General features: G+C 42.0%; 1 protein-coding gene across 2 annotated transcripts in view; it reads left to right on the top strand.

The window, feature by feature from the left end:
- The window catches only part of camkmt (calmodulin-lysine N-methyltransferase), a 303,206-nt gene extending 290,020 nt beyond the window's left edge, over window positions 1-13,186 (top strand). For both annotated transcript variants that reach the window (XM_078557186.1, XM_078557185.1), the window contains exon 11: window positions 12,705-13,186. In XM_078557186.1, coding sequence (XP_078413312.1) covers window positions 12,705-12,806 — 102 coding nt within the window. In that variant the 3' untranslated portion in view covers window positions 12,807-13,186. The remainder of the gene's footprint in view (window positions 1-12,704) is intronic.
- Window positions 13,187-26,918: the final 13,732 nt, after the last annotated feature.

Here is a 26,918-nt window from a genome sequence, read left to right as displayed (position 1 = left end):
AAAATTGCTCTGGGATTCTTCTACATCCACCTGTTAGAGCTTATGGAGCCTCAATTTAACATCTCATCCAAATCATGTTTCCTATGACAATGAAGAAGTCCCTCTATTGCGCTGCCGTGTCATCCTAGATTATGTGCTAAAATCCTAGAGTGGGGCTTGAACCCACACTGCTTTGATTCAGAGGTAGAGTGCTACCATTGAGCCAAGGCTGACACCTACTGATCATATATTGATAAGATAAAAATGAGCAGAGAGAGATCATCTATTAGACACCAAGCAACTTTTTGTATTCTTTTCCGGAATATGAGAGCGGTATTAAGGAAAAGCTTTTCTAGCTATGAGATTGTTATTGAAGTCTTGGACAAAGTTGGTCTTTAGTTGATGGGTGTTGGTCCTGATACCTCAGCACGTGACTTCAATTTTTTCATGCTGGTCTACAAATATTTGCATGGCTTTGCTCCACTCTAACTGTGCAACCATCTTCAACCCTGTGTGGTTGCTTGTGCCCACTGCTTTCCAGCTTTGACATATTTCTACTCCTGCATTCAGTCATCTGTTGCACACTCTCCCTAAGCTTGCCAACCTTGTTATAACTTTCTCTGACTTCAAAATGTTTTTTATAACCTACTATTTTAGCTGCACCTTCAGCGAATTCCCCCACTGCTGCCCAGGCCTACTTTATGTTATTATCATAAAAAGAGACTCCATGGAGCTGAATGATATTGCTAATGTAGATCTTATTGTACTGTTGGTCTCAACAGACTACATGAGAGTACTTTGTATGGAAGGAAAAACATTTGTATGAAAGAAATAACAATCATGGCAAACTGACATTTTAATAGACTCTCTGTACCGCATGTAGAACAATATCATGTTCATCTTGGTAGTATTGGGTTAACACAAAAAAAAATGACTTTCCCTTGAGCACAGAGACTGGGGGACTTTTTTGTGCTTTAGCTGTTCAGTCTGATTTTTGAACTTTTATGTAGCCTGCAATTCTATGCACAATCATCATGATGTAGTTCAAATTTGGGATCCTTGATATCTTCCAATGAATGGTGCAATAAAATATCCTAAATTTGAGAGAGCCTGTCATCACCATCCTCCTCTTATAAGAAACAATCAAGGTGCCATTATAGAACCCAACCAAAAAGCATTTTGACTTACTAAACCCTGAACCCAGTATCAGTACCAAGTGTTATACTCCAGAAAGCCAGTTAGTGAAGGATAGAACTGGAGCCAACCTTAAACACTTTTATGTTTATTTACAGTTTCAGCCTGTGGCTATTATATGGATTCAAATGAATCCCCAATTACTGCCCACCACCCACCTACAATTAATATAAAGTTACAGATTTCCTTTTCTCTTTGAATAAAAATTAGAGTTAATATGTACAAGCAAGATTTCAAAACAAATTAAATCAAAAAGCTCTGATTCTGTACAAAGCATACATTCCAAGACACCCCTCTTGGATCCCTAACAATTTATCTGAATGTGTATTACATGTGGGAAAACAGTCAGGCAGTTGATGACTTGTGTCCGCCTATTTACTTGGAGTTTTCCTTTCTCTAGAGCATTTGTTTCAAGCCAGCAAAGTCAATGTGTATCCTCTTCTTACTCACTTTCTGTAAAGTGTACAATTAGTACAATTGTGTCACACAATTATCAACAAAAAATTCAATGAATATTACTATCTTCAGTATGCCTGTTGTACAGATTATCACTTAAAATATTTGACAGAGAATCTCATTTCCACTGCCTCCACAAGAGTCAGTATTTCAGGAGCCAAAGTGTTTTTAACAACCCTTTTTAATTTCTTAACGTCGCAAGTGAAAGGACATTTCCCATTTATGAAACCAGCTGCACTCTAATACCCATCAGGAAGATTAGCATGGGAGGCATTTGCTAAAAATGACTAGTTTTGTTTTCTTTTGGGTCATCAAAGGATGGGAACTTAAGTATGCATTTATCCAGATTTATTTTTTTCATGCTTTATTCATCCTTGAAACATTCTCAACTTTAGGATGTTTCAGTGTAGTGCTTAACTCCCAAGAAATCAAAACTAGCATCTGGTCTAATCTGAGTGCCAACCCAGCTCAATTGGCCAATCAAGCTTCACAATTGCTCTCTCTAGGTACTACATCTTTCTGTGAGAATCTAGTATGACTAACCTGGATGGGAGTAATACTCTCTAAATAGGTTTGTTGATTTACAGTTATTCTAGACCTATTCTACTTCATGCCTAAATCAATTTATTTAAAAGCCCCACAAGTTTGACTCTCATTTCGAAATTCTACTCGAATCTTTTATTAATAACACATTTCTCAAATTCAGCAGTACCACCCCATAAGGAATCATTAGCACGCATCATGAAAATGCCTGAACATTTTCCTTTATGATAGTAATAAAACATTGTGGATCTGCTTTATATTGAATATAACTGTTTTTAGCAAACAGATCTCACTGAAAAAAATACCAGATCCTAGAAGCAATATTCAGGCCTTGGATGCATTTTTTTAGTTTCCAAAGTTTACCTTCTGTATCTTTTGCCTCTTTGGGCGATTTCAGAAACATTTCTCTCTAAAAAGTATTGCCCTGCAGAAATGCAGCTTTTATGTCGATTGGCCTACATTTCCAAGAATATGTAGTCAAAAGAGCTAAAAGATTTTCAAGATTACTTTTCCAACTGTAGGACAAGTTCACTCTAACATCTGTATCACCCAGTCGCTCTTCAAAGCCCCGAACAACTAGCCTTGCATTAGCCTTGGAAGTTCCATTTCCAAGCACTTTTTCAGTACAAATCCACCAATTAGACTAAGCTGGTTACCCTTTATCTGGTATTTCAGAGAAACTCCAAGTTCTTTCCAATGATCTAATTCCCTGTTTTGCCTCAATAGCTTATCCTCAAGTTTATTGGCAACCACCAGAACTTCATGATCATGAGAACTTTGCTTTTAGTTCTGTTGCAAGACTGTTCTGTGACCTTTGTTTCATTATGCAGTCTATTCAAGCTACAGCCTCTGCTTGCACTTTTCCATTTGTCAGGACTACAACTGTGAGATCTCCCTCTTGCACTATCTTTCTCCAGTAGATAGTTTTCTGACACACGAGTCACTTCTGGACCCATTATCAGTACTTGCACTGTGCTTTCTTCCTCACTACTCTTTCACACTTTTTCACCCCATTCTGCCAGTACTTGGGCCTCACTTCTTGGCCATCATCCTGAACATTCAACCAATATTTAAACTTTCCATTAGCTTTTTCTGCATGTCCTATAATTGTCACGTTCCTCCATTCATTAGACCCCTCTGGAATATATGTCACCTTTGTACCCTCTCTGAGCAATTGGCCTTTGGGCATGATAGCTTTGTCCTGTTCGCCATGATCACTCACATCGCCACCAACCAGCCCTTAATCTGCGGTATTCTGTTCCTCAGGACCTTCATCACAAAACACATGAGCAGTTAAGGTACAAGATGCCTCATTTTCTTCTATTAGCTGTTCAGAGCTTGAGATTTGGGTAATTAATTCTAAACAATCAGAGTAATGAACCTTAGCAGTTTGATTGCGTGTTTGATAAATATTGTCTTACCACCTGTTATAACCAGGTGAGAAGGGGTGAACTGGCACCCCACTATTCAACCTCCTTGGTTGGTCATAACAAAGTTCTGAGTTTCTTTTTCACAAGGATATGCCTTTTTCAAACCTGAATATATTTGAACTATTTAAGCTATGAGCAATAAGGAGCCAATCAAATAAGGTTTTTTGGGTCAAAGCAAGAATAAATTTATTAACCACTAAACCCGAGAAAAGCATTCGGCCCTCACGCAATCATTTGGGCCTACATACATATACACACACACAGAGGTATCAGAAATAAGGGGAGTTAGAGTCCAATTTTTTTTTAAAAAGTAAAAGAATATATGGTTAAGTGTGCTTTGATTGTCCTTGAGGCGTAGCTTTTAAACGTTGCGGCTGATTTAGATTAGCTAGTTTCTTGGATGTGGTCAAATGTAGATCAAATGTAGATGTTGTTTCAATTATTATGAGATTTCAGTTCACTGGTAGGTTTCTGGTAGAGTTGGCTTCTTGAACTGGGCCTCATTCTTATTCCAAAAAAAGGAGAGAGAGGGAGAGCTGCCTTCAGCTTGTTTCCTCTGCTGAAGACTTTCTTGACACTGCCTGTGTCACTTGCAATCTCTCTCTAATGACTGGCAGCCTTGCCTTGAAATACTTCACCCATTGTGTTTTTCCAAGAGGTTTCGGGTTGTGTCTGACTTTGGCAGCCATTGTTTCCATATCCAGTACTTGCATTTTTAATGTCTCTTCCTTAGACAGTAACAAGTTTCGATAGGTGTCTGGATTATAGGAAACGTCTCTCTCTTCAACATTGTCCTGAAGATGATTTGTTTGTTTCTCACCTTCACCTTGGAATGTGGCCTTGCATTTTTAAGCAGTTTGCTCTGTCTCAGTTCAAATTGCAAAATTTCCAGTCAGTTGAAAATTGAAAAATCATATTTTCAAGAATAAAGGGGCATAGCCTCATAACATGTCATGACCTATTAACTTTTCATTCCTGATTAGCCCCGCCCCTTTTATAATGCATCATATACCCTGAATTAAATTCTGTTTCGAATGGTCTTGTACGATACCTTGATGCGTTCCAAATCTTCTCAGAGGCCTCGGCCTTGACAAAAGCCCATCTCCATGCATTTAAAGCATACAAATGTGCAGAAAAATTGAACTGATTGTACTACCTCTTGGAGCAGGAGGACTAACGCACAGCACGGGAGGCAATTTGGGATTTCGCCCATAGACTAATTGATAGGGACTATATTCTCTGACCATCTGAAGAGAATTCTTTTCATGAACTACCTTTGCCAAGGCAATTGTTAACTGACGGCCTGTTTGACCAGCTAAAATTTAATGCAGCGTTTCATCGATTACCACATGATTCTTTTCACTAAGTCCATTGCTGAAAGGATTTTCAGGTGGCATTCATGGCCATGATTGTCATGTTTTCACACATATCTCTGAGCTTATTACTAGCAAATTCCTCACCACTATCAGTCAGAAATTTGCAAGTTGATTTCGCAAGTCTGGTTTCTATCCACTTCTCCATGATTTTGTCTATAATATTCCTTTTGTCCTTATTATGTATTACTGTAGAAAGACAAATCTTCTCGTTAATATAAAATGTAGGATGCAAATATTTCTGTCTTTGTCCCATACCTTTAAATCTAAAGTCACATGCCATCATGCCATTGGAAGGCTTGCAATAGGACGTGGTTATATCCTTCAATACTTTTTACAGATTTCACCCTTCTGGCCAATCTCTTGTATTAACCACGTGTACTCTTCATCAACCACGCCTGAATCCTTTCGCAGAGTTTTTGAGCTTTGATAAATTGGGTGAGCAATTTGTCTATGTAACTTTAAGACAGTTTGCTTTTTGTCTCTGTGATTTTTTTTCAAATTATGCCACTAATACTTGTTTAACGTTCTAATGAGAAACATCAGGTTTTGTTAAAGAGATGCAATAATGTTTTGCATGGGGAAACAGCAGATCCACTGACTTGCCAAAAATAATTGCCTTATCATGCTCCATGCCAAGTTTCATTTGTAGCTTTTTCATAGAAGCTTTACTCAGCATTGGTTTCCCACTTGTGACCATATTTGTACATATAAAATGTCCTCAATGTGTTGGCACCAGCAAACCTAAAGCAAGTAGTACTTTTGTATTCCTTAACCATCTGTTAATCTTCACTACTTAGTGAATCAACATAACATTTTAACCAATCTGTTCCACAAATAGTCGAAGTGTAGCAATGTCCAGCACTGCACAGTTAAAGGAATCTAAAACTAGCACAGAACAAAAACTCCTTGCGATCAGTATAATCTGTTCAGATTGGTCATTGTCTTCATCCTCTTTAGAATTCTGTTTGTCATGTGTCATTTTGAGGAGCCTGCCTCTCCACTTTGGGCAGTTCATCACGTAATGGTACTTACGAGTCACAGCTGAAGCACCTATTAACTGCTCCTTGGGCATTGCTGGGTTTCATTCACCTTTTATTGCTGTTCCAATTCTATCTCCTGTTGTAATGGTCAGATCTGCTAAAGGTGCTTTCATTCCTAATTCTGCCTACTTTTAAACCTTCCATTGTTTTGGTATCTGCATCCCATATCTGAACCATTCCAGAACTTGGCAATCATTGAGTCCTCTATTTTTTGTGTCACCACAGAATGTGCCATTTGTTCCATAAAGGATGAAGGAAATGACTACTTGCTCAGTAATTCTTTCAAGGCAGCGGATATCTCTCTCAGAGCTGCACACTGCTTAGAACCAATAGCCTGTCCAGATGAGACACCTTAGTACAATCCAGCAATTTAAAACACCAGCACTGATCCAGAGAACTCTTAAGTGAATTTCATCAATCTTTCATATTTTCTGTTAACATTCATGATGTATTCTGTCATAGAATGGCCATATTTTTCCTGAAATCTATTGAAGTACAACTATGCCTTTGCAGATCGATCTTGTAAATGTCATCCAAGAACTCTAATAGAAGATCCAAATGTTCATCATTACCTAACTAACAGGACCCAGCTCACAAAATACCATACTTCTGACTTTACCTTTTGTAGGAAGTGGCAAGACTATAATTCTTCCTTCTTTGGTAGAGACATAACTGGTGTCCACCTATCTGCTTCGGTCCTCCACTGGTCATTTGGTTCAGACCTCAAGAACATCAGAGGATAATCATTTACACTTACTTTCTGCCATTTTCAACATTGGCAATTGGGTTGTGCTTTTCTGTCTTTTTTTTTCCATTCTTAACTTCCAACCTTCACCTTTAGGCAACCATCCTCTGTTACCATGCTTTACGCCAGAAAGCCAGTTAGTGAAGGATAGAACTGGAGCCAATCTTTACATATTCTTATATCTATTTACAGAGTAACACTACAAACACATACCTCCCAACAATCACAGTTTGTCTGTGTCTATTTATAGGGATTCAAGTGGTTCACCAGTTAATACCTACCACCTGTCTACAATTAAACTCAATTGATATACAAATAGGCAATTGGTACTACAGAACTTGAAAATTGCTGAAAAGACATTTTGTCAAAGCTTTTCATCTTGCACTCATCAGGATAATCGCAAGAATGCCAATGTCAGGGGAAGCAACAACTTCATACGATATGAGAAGAGAGTGCTGATTGGTTGACAAGTGGACTCTGGTAGAGGCATTGCCATGGAGAATGCACCAGTTAATGATGACTGACAGTTAACTGCCAAGCATTGTTTGAAATTTAAACCAAGCCGCTTGACTCTGGTCAAGGCATTGCCCTGAGGAATGAACCAGCGAATGGCTATCACTTATTTTGTTTAGCTGAAACAGCTGCAACTGTAAGAATCCCAACGTGTGTATTGACCAGTAAAGGTAGGTTTGTGGCAGACTGTGGTAGAGATCCCCTGGCAGATTTCTCAACTAGTACGTCAAGGAAAGGGAGTTTATTTCACTGCTCCATTTCAAAGGTGAATATGAGCAAGATGGAGCCCATTAAGACACGCAAGGAAATTATTACATGCTGACATGGATGGGATTCTTACAGTTCCCCACACTACAAGATTGGCCTTATTGGCGACCTCATAAATAGGGCCCAAACGAATTGCTCATGCTGCAAGCTTGATGCTGAAATAGGGCGCATCTAAGGCATCCTGCAGGACAATGGCTACCCTAAACAGATCATTTTGTGCTGTATATTATGTAAACTCATGGGCCTAAGGCCGTCACTTTCAGACCTGAGAAGTGCCCAGACTGCCTCAGACTGGGGTATCTCAAAAATTTGAGCAACAGCTCAAGCTAGTTGTTACACACTGCTACTGTGCAGTAGCAACAGAAGTGGTATTTGCCACTAACAAGATGCTGCCGTCAAGCCAAAAAGACGTTCTAGCCTGTCATACAAATGAATAATGTGGTATATGAATTTCAGTGCCAGTGTGATGCTAGCTGTTAATAGTATATTAATTGAATATTGCTGAAAAAAGACATTTTGTCAAAGTTTTTCATCTAGCACTCATCAGGACAGTCACAAGAATACCAATATCAGGGGAGGCAATAGCTTTATACTGTATGAGAAGAGAGTGCTGATTGGTTGGCAAGTGGGTCCTGATTGGTAGAGGCATTGCCATGGAGAATGCAGACCATATGTCCCAAAGGCTGGCAGATTGTATCAAACAGCATGTCCCTTCTGCTGTTCGCAACAGGCAAGGTACTGACTGTACCCAACTAGCCCATGTTTGCAAAATTCAAAACAGAGTGTCCAGCATTATATGTCATACCGCAATTGGACAACATTTGCTAAATAATAATCTGTACTAAAAATTACCCTGATGACTAATTGAAGATTGTCAGTCAGGCTTACAGTGTGGCACATTTGCGAGAACTGGAAGCTGCATGTGTTAATACACAGGACCCTGTTCTTTTTAGGCAGAAAGAACATGTGCACACATTGCGCCTGTTTCAGCTAAACAAAGTAATTGATAGCCATTCGTTGGTTCATTCCTCAGGGCAATGCCTTGACCAATCAAAGTCAGGCTGCCTGGTTTAAATTTCAAACAATGCTTGGCCAGTTGCCATTAACTGGCGCATTCTCCATGGCAATGCTTCTACCAATCAGAGTACACTTGCCAACCAATCAGCACTCTCTTCTCATACAGTATAATGTTGTTGCTTCCCCTGACATTGGTATTCTTGTGACTGTCCTGATGAGTGCTAGATGAAAAACTTTGACAAAATGTCTTTTTTCAGCAATACTCAATTAATATACTATTAACAGCTAGCTGATACTTTTGAAGATAAAATGTTCTACACGTTGTTGCATTCTCTCTTTGTGTTGCGCTTGTTTCAGGCTGCGAATTATGTACACCATGATCCCCATTCAACCCCCTCTCTCCCCATCTCTCGTCATTACTGGAAATGACATGGTTAGTTGTTGGCAAAGAGCTTTAGGACAACTTAAGAAACCAAACTCTGGGAAGCTCTTCTTATCTCCAAAGGCCATCAGTTAAGTCCCAGAAGACCGTGTTAACTGGTAGACACATCCCTCAATACTCACCTACTCTCCTACATAGTTATTTGGTATCAATCAGAAACTTGTCCAGATCCCTTCTGAATATTTGCAGTGAACTAGTCACTGCATCAACCGACAATTTGTTCACAGCTCTTAAAAAAAAAAGGATCTGTAACACCCAGAGCTGGATTTTTAGTCCCCGATGGTGGGTGGGAATGAAAATTCGTGCTGCTGGATGACATGCTAATTTGCAGGCACCATCCTGCCCTGGGCCAATTTCCCAGAGTTCGGGTGGTGGTGGTGAGCGGCATGGCTACCCCAAAGAGAATTTTGTCATCTTTTGCACAATCTGTTAACGGTAGGTAGCCAATTAAGGGAATTAAGGAATATTCCACTCAGGCTCTGCACCCCAGAAGGTGTTGGGCCTAGACCAGCTGCCGAGAGGCGGCCTTCGGCAGCAGACTGGGAGACCAGTGCTCTACACAGGCTGAGGCTCTCCCCGCCTGCCTGCTCAAGCTGCAGCTGCAGACTGCCCTGTGGAAGGGTTTCCCCTCCACAATAGTGGCCTGGGCATTTTAAAAAATGTTTAAATGGTAAAAATTCAGAGAGAGGCTTCCATCTTGAGGCACACCCTCTCTCTCTTTCTCACCCGAAACGGTAGGCTGCTGCTCCTGAGCTGGAGGGCCTCCCGTTAGCCCTCCAGCTTCAAAAGTTTGCTCACCACCCTTAATTGGACGGCAAACCTGCCCTCTAGCCACTAATTGGCAATTCAGGGAAAATCACTGCTGGGTGACTGTTCACCACATATTACAGGTCGGTGACCCCCATTTGACCCCAACTTCAGGGTCCCGCCTTTGTAACTTATACATATGTGCTTATTTTTTCCATAACCTGTCTAATGTCAATAGCCTAGTGACATGGACTGGTTTTATTCCTTCAATTACTTTCCCCTGAAGGGGAGGTGGTGACATATTGGTATTGTCACTGGACTAGTAATCCAGAGCCACAGGCTCTGGGGACCCAGGTTTGAATCCCAACATGCCAGATGGTGAAATTTGAATTCAATAAAAATCTGGAATGAAAAGTCTACTGATGACCTTGAAACCATTGTTGATTCTCTTAAAAACCCATCGGGTTCATTAATGTCCTTTAGGGAAGAGAATCTGCCGTCCTTACCTGGTCTGGCCTACATGTGACTCCAGACACATTGCAATGTGGTTGACTTTGAAATGGCCTAGTAAACCATTCAGTAGTATCAAAGTGCTAAAGAGTCTAAAAAGGAATGGAACTGGACGGACCACCGAGCATCGACCTAGATACTGGAAACGGCAATGGCAAACTCAGCCCTGTCGACTCTATGAAATGCTCCTTACTAACATCTTTTTTTTACCCCTTGTAGGAAATGACTTTCAAACATTTCTGTGTAGGCACCACTTAAAATATTAACACATGCCCAGGACCTCTTTACAAATATTGACATGCTCCAGAAGTCCACTGCAAATACTGACACCTCCTGGGAGCCTGTGTGAATATTGACACACTCCCAGTGCATACTCCCTAATTTTGTAAGGACAGTGGAGGCTATACAAAAGGAAACAGTAGTACCAATACAGGAAATATTATTTTTATTGGTGTAAACCCACAGACCAATGTGGTAGTAAGTCGACAAGTGTAAAAATGTAATTAACTCATAGACTGTCTGCAATTTCCTAATGAATGTCCAGGGACCATGATTTGAGAGCCTATTCATTTAGAATTCCTTTACCCCATCTACCATTATTTCATAGAGAATATGGGCTGGTGACTTGCTTGTGGGCCTGCCATTCATCTCCTTAGTCAACTGATAGGAATTGTACAGGAATTGCTTTCTAATTTAGTTTTCTTGTATCTTTCATTGGAAAGTGCAAAGAATTTTCTGATTGGATGCCTCTGTTGACAAAAGTGGCATTAAAGACTCACCAAATGGAGAAATTAAGCTTCTTGCATTTCCTCCTCCTTCCAACTTTCTCCCATACTCCCCTGAAAGCACCACTTAAACGGTTTCACAAGCAACTGGCCACCCTCATTTTGAGACATAACTGGGCCGTTAGACTGCCCTCCCTTGGGTTATCAGAGCTTAACCCAATCTTGCCGCCAACTAGTGCCCATTGTTTCCATAGTTATTTATTACTGGGTCACAGTCAGGACTAGGAGCCCTAGATGTTTTTCTTTTGGGTAGGAGGGTGCCTTTCCACGGCAACCCCACTTCTTCCTGATGCCAGATCCCTCGAGGGACCGCCCCAAACCCCCTCCCAGGAGCCCACAAGCAAAGTGCCAGGATTTGCTTGTCTTGCTCCCTGCATGGTTAGTCCCACGCCTGCCACTGGGTGAATATCAGCGGCAGTGGGATGAAGCCCTTATGCGGACATTAACTGTCATTTAAGGACCTTGAATCCTTCACTATCACTGGATCAAAATCCTGGAACTCCCTCCGTAACAGCACTGTGGGAGTACCTGCACCTCAAGGACTGCAGCAGTTCAAGGCAGCTCACCACCACCTTCTCGAGGGCAGTTAGGGATGGGCAATAAATGCTGGCCTTGCCACTGACACCCACATCCCGTAAATTAATTTTTTTTAAATTGGCAGTGCGGCGGGAAGGCCATCTAAGGGCCTTCCTGTGCTGGACTTAATTGGGGTGGTGTTGGGGTCTCTACCCACCACCCTCCTGCCTGATTAAATGCACCCCACCAACTCGCCACATGGAAGGCACAATATTCCACCCAATGTCTTTGTTGCAACACTGAGATCAATTGCCTCAGTGGAGGCTATGGAGCTAAATTGGAACTACATTACTCCATATGACTCAGTTCTACATGAGCAGCGCATGAGGGTTTCTTAAACTGCAGGGCACATATCCAAGTAGGGTGTAGCAAGGGGCTGGAAGACTGAGAAGTGATGTTTTGAAAGTTAATTTAACTTGAATGGCATAGAACCAAAGTAGCACTGGTTCTTCCCAATTGATTGCAGCCATTGCAATTGCACCATGGTCATCCCTTCGGAGTGCACTTGGTTTTCTTGTCCATTTAGGGCTGCACCTCCAATTTCTGACAGCTTCTTTCTGTGCACTCGTCCAGCAAATTGACCTGGTCCCTCCCTGCTTTCTGCTTCCTTGTTCAGTAACCACACCCTGCACCGATGATGAGAAGTAAGAGAGGAAATGAAGTAAAATACAACAACAATGGAGAGGAAGGGAGAATTGAAAGGCACAGGGAGAGAAACATAAGTGAAGGAGGATGAGACCAAAGCAGGTGGTCAGAAAAGAGAGCAAAATATGAGGTTAGAAGATTATGAGAAAGAAAAAGGAGAGGAGAGGGGTGATAAGAAGAGAAGGTAGCGAAGGAAAAAGAGTACCAACTGGAGAGCGAAAATTATAAGGTGAGGTAGTAGGAAGAGAAAAAAGAGAAATGAGGAGAGACAATGATAAATTGAAGGAAAGAGGCAGGAGAAATAAAAAAGAAGAGACATTATTTTTCCAAATTTATGGGTATTTGTATCCTTGTGTAGGTGGGAATAGGAGGCTATCTGAAAATAATCAAAAGTGTTTAAATTATAGTTTAGCTGAATGTTTCTGCCTTTATTTCTCAGATGAAGGATGAGAATGCCGAGAAATATGATGAGAACCTCCACTATCCTGTCCTCGTCACTCTAACAAAGCAGGAAACAGCCATCAATCTCCAACCAAGCTGAGACCTGAGAACGTACTGATGTTGTCCTGGTTCTTCTAGTGGCTGCACTCATCAATACGAAAGCACAGTTCGTTAACAATTTATCCTTGAGGACGCTCATTATGGAAGGAATACTTTTGTTGTTGAAGAGTAAGAAAAATTTGCAAGTGTAAACTCGCCCCTTCCCCCAAACACAAACTCCACAGAATTTGCAATGTTCCACGTTTTTCCAATTAAAGCAATTTGCCTCACTGAAGGTGATTGTATACATGTAATTGTTATTTTCTGATTACTTTGCCATTTAAAATGTAAAGTCCTTTATTTTCTAAGGTTTTTTTTCCTAATGCTGTTTTCCTACCTAAAGAACATTATACACTTGTTTATTTTTCAATAAATTTCTAGAAAAAAACTCCATTAATAATAAGCAATCTGCAAATCCCTTTGTTTTCTCCAACTTTTGGCACAAACCTAGATTTTATGCAAAAATGCTTTAAGCTTGGGTGGTTTTCAATTCGGTTTACTTTACCTATCTGCATCATTGCAGGAAATCTTGTAAACTTGACCACAGCTTTTGTGAGATAAAGCCTGTCCAACCCTCTGCCCCTCCCTTCCAATTATGTATGATTAGTCTCAGTGTGTTGTGTCAAGATGAAGGAGTGTGCTGAGCGGTTATTATCTGTTTAGGTGCAAGGAATCCATGCAGTTTCTTACTTTCTGCAGTGAATGAATCTTTTGCAGTATTTGGTTCTAGCAGTTCACTGTGGTAACCTTTTTTTAAACCTACATTTTGGAGTAATTAATTTTAAACCTCCATTTGATGGCATCACAGCAGATAACTTGCAGCTCTGAGTGATTCCTAAATATTACATATATAATTCTCATCAAACTTTCTCAGGAAAATCCTTATATCATTGCACACATTAGATGAGCAATCACTTACACAACCAAAGTGGTGTCAAAAGCTGGGACAATAGTTTAGGACAGTAAATTGAAAAGTAGTTTTTAACCTTGATGTTTATTGCTATTTTTCCAATTGTCGCTTTAACCCTAGTTTTGAAGGAAGTAAAATCTCAGAGGTGTTGTGCATGATTCATTTTTTTTTTGCCTCTGTACTCCTATTTTGTGCTTTTCATTGCATTTTTTTTCTTTCTTTGTCTTTCTTCTTTCCTGTGGTTAAGCAGATCCTGAAAGAAGGGCTTAGCAGTTAATACTGGGATCTGGTTGTAGGATGTATACAGTAGCAGAATCCAAGAAGCTGAGCAAATGATGGAAGCTTAGTGTTGCAAACTGAGAAGGAAAATTGTTTTTAATTAGCACCTTGGTAAGAACTGCTGATTAATAGTGTTTGGTTTTGTGAAGAGCTTTCAGCTGAGTAATTTGTGCAGCCATTACAACAGTTTTGTCAGAGCTCCTCTCCTGTTGTTAAACACAAACAGCAGATGATAACGGCCCAGATGAGTTTGTCAAGTAACAATTTACATTACTGAAGAAGTATCATCTGCACTACAGTGCAGTAGCTCATAAAGAACTAAAAAGGTTTTTTTTAAAGCTTTGGGGAACAAACTGTTGAGTGCCAAGGTGCCCTTTGAGTAAGATTTATTTCAGCAATTTCCATTGCAGCTTGAATTTGTCTATGTGTGCATCCATATGCTTAGGTGTGTGTGTATATATATCTACGATCTTATTGCTAGGCCAAACGGGGAGTGCTCTGAGCCAGACTAATATCACAGCAGTGGCAGTTAACCACTGAAAGGCCTCAGAATGATAAAGTTTTAAAGTAATGCCAGTTCTAAAGGAGATTCAGACTGCATAGGAGCCTCTAAAGAAAAGCTATACTGTGCTGATGTGAATGAAGAGTCATCCACCCCATGCAGCACAAGCCTTAAAGGTCAACTTTGTGGCTGTGGCCTCCGATATGAAATTGGTGGGCATGGTAAAAATCTGAAATTCAATGCAGCTTCAGAAATGGAGGGCCTCCAGCAATGGGTGTCATTAAGTGCTTTCATCATAATAAACTTTAAACTGTTGGCTTTATGAATTGCCAGGCAGTTTTGCAGTTGCTCAGAAGGAGCTTGCAGTTTCTTAAGTGTGACAAGCGCTATTAGGAATTGTGACTATGTTTCAAGCATACTTGGCTTTTCTACTCCCGGAGTGATTGCTGCCTATTAGTCAGCATCTGGGAAGATTTTCCAGTGGCAATCTTAGTTCAAGAGCTTTCTGGGCTTTGACCTGCTTTTTCAAGGCATTCTCTGAGGAGTTTTGTAAGAAGAGAATGCTAGAGGATTTGTGGCCACTCTTTATTAATTCCATTTGAGTTTTCTACTGCTGTCATATAGAAATGGCTTTCATTGTTTCTAGGCTGCTTATTCGCCTGCTGTTCCTTTCCACATGTTCCTTAAAAGAATGATTGTGAATAAAATTGTAAAACTGCGAGATATCTATTTTTGGAAAAAAATTATTAAGCTCAACTTTCTATAGATCTTAAGTAATACTTGAATGTCCCATGAAATGACCAAGTGTTAGTAATTTCATATTCAAATATGTCACACAGCATCAATTCAAAAATATATGTAGAAGATACACAACAGGGAAATGTGGAATAGGGAATTGATTCTATTCATGAAGAAAACTTGAAAGCTCGCAGTCACAATTGAGTTATCAAGGCCTTTGTAACTGGAATGTGTTCTACATTCCAGTTCCCCACTGATAATGAATATATAAAATTAATTAAATTTGTTTTCTTTTTGTCTTTACAATTTTGCTATTTTAGTTATATTAATGCTATTTTCAACTTTGATGCTATGTCCTGTGCTATCAGCCTTGTCCTTTCACCTACATTTCTCAATTTAAAAAATACGATGACTGTTGGAAGATGTTTTTGTACTGCCCATTTGATCATGTATAATGCATCTGTCCTGCAGCAAATGACTGGTACCTTGAATATCCTATTAGAGGGCTAAAGAGTTTAATCTACAAACTATTCTTGGCCAGACTCCACTTCGTTTTACAGCAGTGAGTCATCTAGCTATGATGAGACTTAAGACTTGTGACATGATAGAAAACTTGCATTGTCATATTTTAAAATTTACATTTTTGCTGGCGTAAGGAACTGACTTGTATGTTTAACAATTTACATCCACACAGCAGGGTGTACATGTATTGTTTACAAATGAGGCGTGGTGTTTTGGTAGCGTACCATCACATCACTTATATGAGAACATGCCCATTCATGCATACAATTACATTGCAAGATTGTCAATCAAAAACAGGTTATTACCATCCATGGTGCTGAATGCTAAACTTAAATACAACTGAAAAGTCAAGGTTTACCCGACAGTCAAGTTTTGTTTTGTAATTTGGGGCTAGTTGAGAGAACCATTTGAGTAGAAAGGGGAAGCCATATAAAAATAATCCTGGTATAGACTTCTCGTGTGCAATAAACCTAGAGTTCCGTGTATGTAAAATGAATAACGGAATCTTATTTTACAGCACAGAAGTAAGCCAGTAGGTCAGTGAACCTGTGTCTGCTCTCTGAATTTCCAACTTAGTCCCATTCCCCGCCCGTTTTCTGCATTCTTGCCTTTTTAAATCTTATTGTTCAAATACTTACATTTTAAAAGCTGTTACGAATTCTTCAACCACTTTCCAGCAAGACCCTTTCTTGACTCAACAATTCCCTGCATATTAAAAAAGATCTAATCTGTACCTTTGCTCTTTTGGTGATGATCTTAAATTTGTGCTTTCTTACCAAATCATTGATCAGTTACCTTATCAAAACCCCTAACAATTTTGAACGCTTTAACAGTTTTTTTTCTTGACCTTCTTCCTTTAATGAAGAAAGAGACTCTGCTCATAACAAAAACAATTAATTTTTGTTATCACAATGAATCTCCTTTGCAACCACTGCATGGTCTTGAGATCGTTTGAAAAGTAGGTTGCCCAAAACTGAACTCAATATTCCAACTGAATCCTAACCAATGGTTTGTATACATTTTGCATTTGTTTGCTTTGTACTATTTATGCCTATTTGTAAAACTTGTGACCTGACTTTTTTTTTAACAGCTTTGTCAATATGCCCTCCCATTTTCAAAGGTTTATTTATTTGAACCCTGGTCTCTCTACTGCTGTATTCCTATAAGGTTTTATCATTTTATGCGCCATTAAGTGCCTTGGGATGTTTTACTACATCAAAGGTGTTATATAAATGTAAGCTGCTGTTATCTATAGTTCCTCCTTATTCATGCTTTCAAAATTTATCAGCTCAGCATTAAATATCATCTAGCATCTATCTGCTCAATCTGCTAATTTGTATCCTCCTCAAGTTGCTTGCTGTACACTTCTTAGTTCACCAGGACCCTTATTTGTGTCATCTATAAATATAGATATTATGCTCAAATCTAGCTCAGTTGTGACATTGAGAAAAGCCTTGGAACACACGATTTACATCCCTCTAATTGAAAAATATTCATGAAACATTATCCTTTGTTGTCTAAACTTTAATGGAATTTTCATGTTGCCACATTCACTTTAACACTGTCTTAACGTCATTAAAAATCTCTATGTGCAGCACTTCATTAAATGATTTTTCAAAATCCATATAAACAATATCCACTGACTTTCCTTTACCAGTATCCTGTTACTTAGTGGGGAATACCAACTTGCATTTCACAAATCCATGTTCCTATTTAACTTATTAGGCTGACTGATCCAACTGCAATAATAATGGGTGATTTTAATCTACATATAGATTGGATGAATCATAGTGGCCAAGGTAGCCTGGAAGATGAGTTCATAGAGTGTTTTTGGGGCAATTTCTTAGAGCAGGATGTTCTAGAGCTAACCAGAGAGCAAACTATGGTAATATGCAGTGAGACAGGATTAATTAATGACCTCATTGTGAAGAACTCTCTAGGTAGTCGTGATTATAACATGATTGAATTTTGCATTCAGTTTGAGGGTGAGAAGAGTGAATCTAAGACTAGTGTTTTAAACTTAAATAAAGGCAATTACAAGGGTGTGAAGACAGAGCTGGCTAAAGTGAATTAGGAAATTAGGTTAAAGGGTAAGACAATAGAGATGCAGTGGCAAGGAGATCTTTCATAACATTCAGCAAAGATACATTCCAGTGAGAAAGAAAGACTCTAGGAGAAGGATTTGCCATCCATGGCTAACGAAGGAAGTTAAAAGACAAAATCAAATTGGAAAAAAAAAGCATGCAATTCTGAGAAGATTAGTGGTAGGTCAGAAGATTGGACAGAATGTAAAAAACAGCAAACAATGGCTAAAAATGTAATAAGGAGGGAAAGGTAGCTAGAAATATGAAAGGAGGCAGCAAGAGCATCTGCAAGTATTTAAAAAGGAAAAGTGTAATTAAAGGAAGTGTTGGTCCTTGAGAGAGTGAGAATGGGGAATTAATAATGGGAAACAAGGACATGGTAGAAGCATTGAACAGATATTTTGTGACTGTCTTCACTGAAGACTCAAATAACGTCCCAGAAATACTTGTACATCAAGAGGAGAAATAGAGAGAGGAACTCAAAATGATTTTAATCACCAGGGAAAGAGTATTGAGAAAATTATTAGGACTCAAGTCTGACAAGTCCCCAGGACCTGATGACCTGTATCCTACGGTCTTAAAAGAAGTGCTGCGGAGATAGTAGATGCATTGGTTGTAATTTTCCAAAACTCCCTAGATTCTAGAAAGGTCCAGTCAGATTGGAAAATAGCAAATATAGCTCCTCCATTCAAGAAAGGAGGGAGACAGAAAGCAGGAAACTACAGACCAGTTAGCCTAACATCTGTCATAGGGAAAATGCTGGAATCTATTATTAAGGAGGTTGTAGCAGGGCACTTAGAAAATCTTTAATGCAGCCAGGCAAAACCAACATGGTTTTGTGAAAGGGAAGTCATGTTTGACTAATTTATTAGTGTTTTTTATGAAGTAACAAACCATGTGGATAAAGGGGAACCTGTAGATGTGGTGTACATGGACTTTCAAAAGGCATTTTGTTAGGTGCTGCATCAGAATTTACTACTTAAAATAAGAGCTCATAGTGTAGGAGGTAAAATGTTAACATGAATAGAGGATTGGTTAGCTAACAGGAAGCAGAGAGTAGGGATAAATGGGTCATTTTCGGTTTGGCAAGCTAAAACTAGTGGAATGTCACAAGGAACAGTGCTGGAGTCTCAACTATTTACAATCTATGTCAATGACTTGGATGAAAGGATGGAATGTGTGGTTGCTAAAATTTGCTGATGACAAAGATAAGAAAGTAGGTTGGAAGAGGACATAAGGAGTCTGCAAAAGGATGTAGACAGGTTAGGTGAGTTGGCAGAAATTTGGCAGATGGAGTATAATGTATGAACATGTGAACTTGTCCACTTTGACAGGGAGAATAGAAAAACAATGTATTATTTAAATGGAGAGAGGATTGCAGAACTCTGTTGTACAGAAGGATCTGAATGAATCACAAACCGTTGGTATGCAGGTGCAGCAAGTAATTTGGAATGTTGGCATTTATTGCAAGGGGAATAGAATATAAAAGTTGGAAAGCTTTGTTACAGTTATACAGGGTATTTGCGAGACCACATTTGGAATACTGTGCATAATTTTGATATTCTGACTCAATAATTAAGATATAATTGCATTAGAAGTAGTTCAGAGAAGGTTCACACAACTGATTCCTGGGATGAAAGGGTTATCTTATGAGGAAAGGTTGGACAGGTTGGGCCTGTATCCATTGGAGTTTAGAATAATGAGAGGCGATCTTATTGAAACATATGAGATCCAGAGGGGAGTTGACAGGGCAGATGCTGAGAGGATTCCTCTTGTTGGAGATACTAGAACTAGGGGGACACAGTTTAAAAATAAGGGATCTCTCACTTAAGACAGAGATGAGGAGAATTCTTTTCTCTCAGAGGATCATTAGTATGTGGAATTCTCTTCTCCAAAGAGCAATAGAGGCAGGGTTGTTGAATATTTTTTAGGCTGAGTTAGATTCTTGATTAACAAGGGAGTCACAGGTCATGGGGGTAGACAGGAAGTAGAGTTGAGACCACAAGCAGATCAGCCATGATCTTATCAAATGGTGGAGTAGGCTTGTGGGGCTGGATGGCCTTTTCCTGCTCCTAAGTTGTACATTCGTAAGTATGTTTGTATAGTTGCCTCAATTTTCCTGTCTCCCTTCATGAATGTTGGTATTAAGCTGAAAACCTTCCAGTTCTTATGCAGGCCTGGTCCCTCAATTGTTCAGTGGCTAAGGCACAATGTTGTGATACTGAGTCATTCAGTACATAAGGTCCTAGCTTTGACCCCAATTTATGCTGAATAATTGATTTCAATCAGAACAGCAGTGTTTTTATAAATCGGCCTCAGTGTCCCATGAAACATAAGACAAGGTTTCTTCTCCTGATTGTGAAATCCAGTAATCTTGCTGACTGTGTACTTGTTGGAACTTTAGGTGAGGAGAGGACCATTCTTAGTTGTGAAATTTCCCAAGACAAAGGTATTCTGTCACTTGCTTCCCAACCCAAATATGAAGATTCCCAAACTGAGCCAGACTATTTGAAACCTCAGTGGCCTATTTAACCCTGAGCTGAGCTTCTAATCCTTCCACATCAAAAAGACTGCTTCCTTCTGCCTCCGTAATATCACCCACTTCCACCCTTGCCTTATCCCAGAGCCCATTTGCTGTCAAAAACCTCATCCATTGGCTGGATTTTACGGGGGGGCGGAGAGGTGGGTGTCGTACTGTTCACGCCCCCTGGTAGAGAAGTTGATTGGTTTGGCTGCCCTGCAGTGATAATACGCTGTCTCCAGCCAGTGAAGAACTTTTCCCCTTATTCCTATTTACTCCAATTTTTCTAGGGCTCCTTAATGCCACACTCGGCCAAATGCTGCTTTAATGTCGAGGGCAATCACTTTCATCTCACCTCTGAAATTCAGCTCTTTTGTCCATTTTTGGACCAAGGTCTGGCAGAGCCCAGCTGCCCTGGCGGAGCCCAAACTGGGCATCAGTGAATAGATTGTTGCTGAGTAAATGCTGCTTGGTAGCACTGTCGACGACATCTTCCATGACTTTGCTGATGATCGAGAGTAGGCTGATAGGGCAGTAATTGGCTGGATTGTTTGCATCCGTTGGCACTTGGCTCCGTTGGTTTTTTTATTTACTTCCCTCCCATCTAGTATGTAACCTAGCTGTACTAATTGTGGTGAGGGTGCCCATTCATTTTATGTAAGTGTCTTGACCTCGGGAATTACAAACAATCCATTGATTTCTCTCTTTGCTGCTTACATATTTCAAGTATGAGTGAGAATCTGCCATCTCTTGTTGGGGCAATTAGATGTCAGGGAGAAGAGATAGGAAACAAGGATTCGAAAGGAAGGAAGGGGAATCGAGTGTATAAAAATATAAAACCTCATACAAGTTCCTTAATTCAGGTAAGCTTTGGAAGAGGAACGCCAATGAAGGAAAAATTGGATGGAAAGTCATCCAAAGCTGCAGTAATGCAAATGTTGGTGATTGCCTTGCAAAGAAATCCTGTCAGAGGCTTGAGACCAGGTCACCAGTCACCTTTTGTCATTTAGCTCACCAATTGATTGGACAAGGGTAGCAAGGATGATGGAACATAAAAACAATTAATCATTTTGTAGTACAGAACTTGAGCCTTGCTAAATGAAGCTACATACTGTCGAAGCTTTTCGTCTTGCTATACAAGATAAGTCAACAGTAAGGGGACAACAATTTATACTGCATGAGAAGAAAGTGTTGATTAGTTGGCAAGTGGACTCTGATTGGTAGAGCCATTGCCACAGAGAATGCAGCAGAGAACTCTTAACTGCCAAGCTTTTGTTTCAAATTCAGTTCAGGCAGGTTGACTCAGATTGGCCAGGGCATTGCCATGGGGAATAAACCAGGTAATGGCTGTTCCCCCAAGCTTTTGTTTAGTTGAGAAAAGGTGCAATATGTGGACATTCTTCTTCTGTCTGCAAATAATAGGGCCCTGTGTATGAATATATGTGGTTTCTAGCATGTGTAAGTGAGCCACACTGCAAGCCCGACTGATACACTGAAAACCAATTTAAGGTTAATTTAAACAGCACATACCTTCAGCTGTTCATAACAGGCTGGTTGGGTATGGTCAGTACTTTGCCTATGCTTGCAAAGCTCAAAACATAAGTTTGCACGAAGGTAGTTGGCGGGAAAAAGGATGTTTTACCCGCTGGCCATAATGGTGGCTTTTCATGCCATATCGTCCCATTCCTAACACATCCTGCCTTGTTATTTATGCATTCACAGGGAACACGCCAGATTGCTGGCACAGCAGGCTTGGATTTGCCTGCCATGCTGTGACCTCAGCACTTCCTTCGTCCAGGTGCCATAATTAAAGCACACCAGAGCGTATGCCTACTTCGTGTCTTCAGACCAGGAATGCTCCAGGCAACAGATGGCCCCGAAAGCAAAGAAGACGGCAGCCCCCAGATTTAGTGACGCTTCTCTGGGGCGCCTGCTAGGTGCAGTGGAAGGCCAGTGCGATGTCCTCTACCACCACTCTAGCCACAGGAGTCCACAAGAGCCATCAACCTGGCCTGGGAGGCCGTGGCAGTGGCAGTCACTGGAGCACAGAAGAGGTCAGCCATCCAGTGCAGGAAGAGGACGAATACTCTCATCCATTTCACCAGGATAAGTCAACTACTTCATCACTCTCAACACACACACTCGCAAACTCATCACACACCCACAGGGATCTCTCATCTCAAGGGACAACAACACTAACTCTCACACACCCTCACATCTCCAGCAGGCTCATATCCTCTGGAGCACACATCCTCAGACCATCCATGGATCTGCTCACCACACAAACATTCCACCCAGTGCCATGCGTCCTGCTCACACCCTCTCCATCTGTTATCATGCAGGAGAAGCTGGCTCGCAACAGCAGGGAGAGGTCCCAGACCAGGGGGTGGAGTGCCTCATTCACTTTGAGGAGCGTGCCGTCACGTTGACTGGTGAGGATATGGATCGTGCCTGCGGCGAGGGTAAGTTCAGCGGCGAACACCCACGTGAGGATCCTGCACCCCATCGTCCCCCTCTCAACCCAACTGTGAACGCTCTCTCTCCTGCTGCCATGCACTAATTATCACTACTTCAGTTCACAGGGAACTCTGCCAAGCAACCAACACCTTCAGCCAACCAGTCCCTCAGCTCCATCCACGTCCTCACCTCCAGCCAAGGAGACACCTCCTCCATTGAAGAGCTGGAAATAAGCAGCCTGGAAGACCTGTCACAGCGCTTACACACACCCTGCACCAGCGCAGAGACACATACCTTGGCAGGACCTAGATCTAGAGCAGGCTCGGGTTCACAATCTGGTGGTCACCGCATGGACACGTGCATAGCAGGAGGAGGCACCTTCAGCCGAGCCTCCCGGCACTGAGGACTGATGGGGAAGAGGCATCCGTCAGGTCTGAGTCAGATGACAAGCCCTGGATTCGGTCTTCCAACTCATCGTGGAGAGTCAGCAGAAGGCAGGGGAACAATACTCAGAGCCGTTGGAGCCTCAACATGAGTCAGAGGAGTGGGCCCATTGCTCCCTGATGAAGTGGTGCCCACATGAGCATGTATCACGGTCTCCATGGGAAAGATGGCGGACGCCATGGAGACCGTGGTCCAGCTGAACGCAAAAATGCACGTAGACCTGCACCCCATCACGGTAGCCATGGGTGAGTTCTTGCCGTGGCAACGCGAGAGTGAAACGGGGCACCTTGACATCCCTCCAGGTGCTCCTACCTCTCAAGGAGCCAGGCCAGGGCCCTCAGGCACCCGAATGGAGGAGGAGCGGCAGCTGGACACCCTCAGGAGTCTTAGAGGCTGTTCTCACCCTCCGAGCTCCCTTTGCCTGTGAACCCCTCAATTTTTTGCTCTGTCACTGCAGAGGGAGTGCTAGCCCACAGAAGCACAGCCAAAGCAAGCCGGGGCCCTCAAGGCCTCGGCTCTCCAGAGGACGCACACCAAAATCATGAAAGGCAGCAGGGCCTTCCATTGCACAGGCTGTCTCCACCCTCCTGCGGATGCCAGGGCAGCACCGAGAAGGAGTGATAGGCCTGGAAAAATGAAGAATTTCTGAACACAAGTGTTTGCACTGGTGAACACATTTTGTCACTTTATAATCTGAAAATATATTCACTTTCACTAAATAATGTGTAATTGTGCCTTTCAACTCATTTACAGGCTTCGTGAGTCCTCCCGCTGCATCCTCCCCCCACTAGCAGTTTATCTGCACACAGCTGGACCATGAGTGATTCTGGAGGGAGGAGTATGTGTGTGTGTGTGTGTGGCAGGGCCTTTTGGAGCTTCATGCAAGCACTCTCACGATTGCAGAACCTTCATCCATCACACTGATCTCAATGTCCTGAGCATTTTCAATGCTGCCTGCTTTGGTTCTCTTTCAGTTGTCCATCTCCGCACTCCCATGCAGCACCTGTTCCCATCCAACACGAGGCTCCACTCACTTTTTATTTGAAAAACACGGTCGTAATCAAGTTTCTTGTAAGCTCCCCTTTCCTTTCCCCCATCACTGTTGATTCCCCTGGCATCACCTTCTACCTCCCCACCATCACCCACCAACAAGAACCTTTTTCTTTCCAGGATGTCCAGGTGAACGTGCATGTTCCCTTCCTTCCTGAGAATCCCACCCCCATCCACATTGACCTCCCTGATCATCTCCTTCCCGCCCCCATGTCTTCCTCCAAGTCCCCACCGAACACCCTCGCCGCCCTTTATACTGCTACCATCACACCCTCACCCTCCCACCCTTCCGGTTCATTCTGCCCTCTCTCATATTCACCATCCCCTCCTACCATGCCCACCCTCAATTCGCTCCCCAGGAGGCATTCATTGACTCCACAGACACCTCCCTTGCACATTCATCTATACATCCCCTCCCCCTTACTCCCTCCTCCACTGTTCCTCTCCCCTCCACCCTTACTCCTTTCCCCCCTCCAAACACCTTCACCCCCCTCCGAACTCCTTCCCCCCCTCCAAACTCCTTCCCCTCCCTCTGAACTCTTTTCCCCCTCAAACTCCTTCCTCCGAACTCCTACTCTTACACATTCCTCCCCCCCCACACCTACCTCCCCGCTTGCCACATTCTCCCTCATTGCAACCTGCTCCCCTTAATCCCCTCCTAACGTCAAGCCCCCCGCACCTTCTTTTCCACGCCCCCCCCCCAACAGCCTCACCTCCCAACCACTGGTAAACCTTCCCCTCCCAGTCAAACCTAGACTTTCTCCTCCAAACCCTCCCCGGTACATCTTCCTCTCACACTCACAGCTGGACCTTCCCCCGATCATCCATAGCAACCCTAGGCCAAGACCGTGATGTTCTGAAGCAGATCCGAGACATCAGTGGAGACCTCCCACCTTCCATGAGCTGCTTCGCGGTGGAGCCATGTCCATGAGAATCTACCCAGCATGCAATGCAGTAGCTGTAAGGCTCCAGCACCTTCTGCTCCTCAGATGTCCGCCATTTGAGCAAGACCCTAACAGTAAGTCCCGACTTCTGCACGACACACTTGTCTAGACGTGTTCTGGGCTGGCCTGTTTTCCTGCGGTGTAAGGGTAAATCTGACATTGGTAGATGATTCTGGTTGGGCCTTACTTTGCATCTCATTCGCAGGATGCAAAGACGGTTCAAGCCAGCTTCCAGCAGGATTGGCGTTTCGCCATGGCGGGCACACATCGGATAATCCTGCTGTGCTTTCACGCCAGCATGAAACCAATTTTTGGCCTTCTTGCCATATTGTTCACCCCCCAGCCCCCATGCCTGCCATGAGGCCCAACACCAACTGAGCCAAAAAAATTCCAGCCATAGTGCCAAACATTAGATGTGGTCCCCCCCATTTGACAGCACATGTTAAGCAATCCTGATGGTGCCAAGAATTATACTAAAAACCAATTTAAGATTATCACTTGGGGTCTCAGGGTGGCTCATTTACACATGCTAGAAGTCACATATATATACACACAGGGCCCTGTCATTTGCAGACAGAAGCATGTCCACATGTTACGCCTTTTCCAACTGAACAAAAGCTTGAGGGAACAACCATTCCCTAGTTTATTCCCCATGGCAGTGCCTTGACTAATCAGAATTGACTTGTCTGGTTTGAATTTGAAACATAAGTTTGGCAGGGAACAGTGAACTGTTCTCTGCTGCATTTTCCATGGCAACACCTATACCAATCAGAGTCCACTTGCCAACCAATCAGCATTCTCTTCTCATGCAGTATAAATTGTTGTCCCCTTACTGTTGGTTTATCTTGCGTAGCTGTCCTGATGAGTGCAAGACAAAAAACTTTGATAATATGTTGCTTTTTTTCAGCACTTAAAGCAATTGTACAAATTGGAGTTATTTTGGCCAAAGGTTGAAAACTGTTGCTATATGGATGCACGGTTAATAAGCTATTTGAAAGTCTAGATTTAGCAGAAAATTTTGATCCTAATTGCTGATTACCATAATTTGAACTTGCCTGGAGGTGCCACACAGACACCTGCAGGTTTAGCATTCATGTGTTGATGAGATGCAATTTTCATGAGGCAGTATATATGTGCTTCTCACACCCTCTTCCGCTAAAGGTGTGGATTGCACTGGCTGGCACAGAGTGGCACGCTGAAGGAAGGATCAGGAGGGGGAGAGGGCATACTGATTATTGGATATGGCATTGGAGGTCCTGGTGGAGGAGGGTGTCCTGTATCTTCAAGGGGGAAGGATGCCACCTTCCTATCCTCACCCTCCTGTCTCCCTCTTGTGCTGCAGCACATACTGCTTCACCTGCCCTCATCTCCTCCTATTCCTCATCCAGAACAAGGGGGACCCCTAGAAAGATGCCGAGCACTCCTTTTCTCCTGTTGATTCCTATAACATGGAGTAGCGCTTGCTCTTATTAGGTGATATCCTCAGAGAATTCCCAGAATAAATACTGCTTGAGTGTTGAGCGAAATCTTGAAAATTTTCCTAGAAAGCCTTGTGATGTGTTTCAAAGGCTCTCTTCACCGTTATAGCAGCAATGATCATGAACTGGTGAGTATCCGTTTAAGTAGCCCTTGAAATTGATGTCAATGCCATGTTTACGCTCA

The sequence above is a fragment of the Cetorhinus maximus genome, chromosome 14, assembly GCF_964194155.1.
Source record: "Cetorhinus maximus chromosome 14, sCetMax3.hap1.1, whole genome shotgun sequence".
Lineage (NCBI taxonomy): Eukaryota > Metazoa > Chordata > Chondrichthyes > Lamniformes > Cetorhinidae > Cetorhinus > Cetorhinus maximus.
This window is presented reverse-complemented; position numbering and strand designations above follow the sequence as displayed.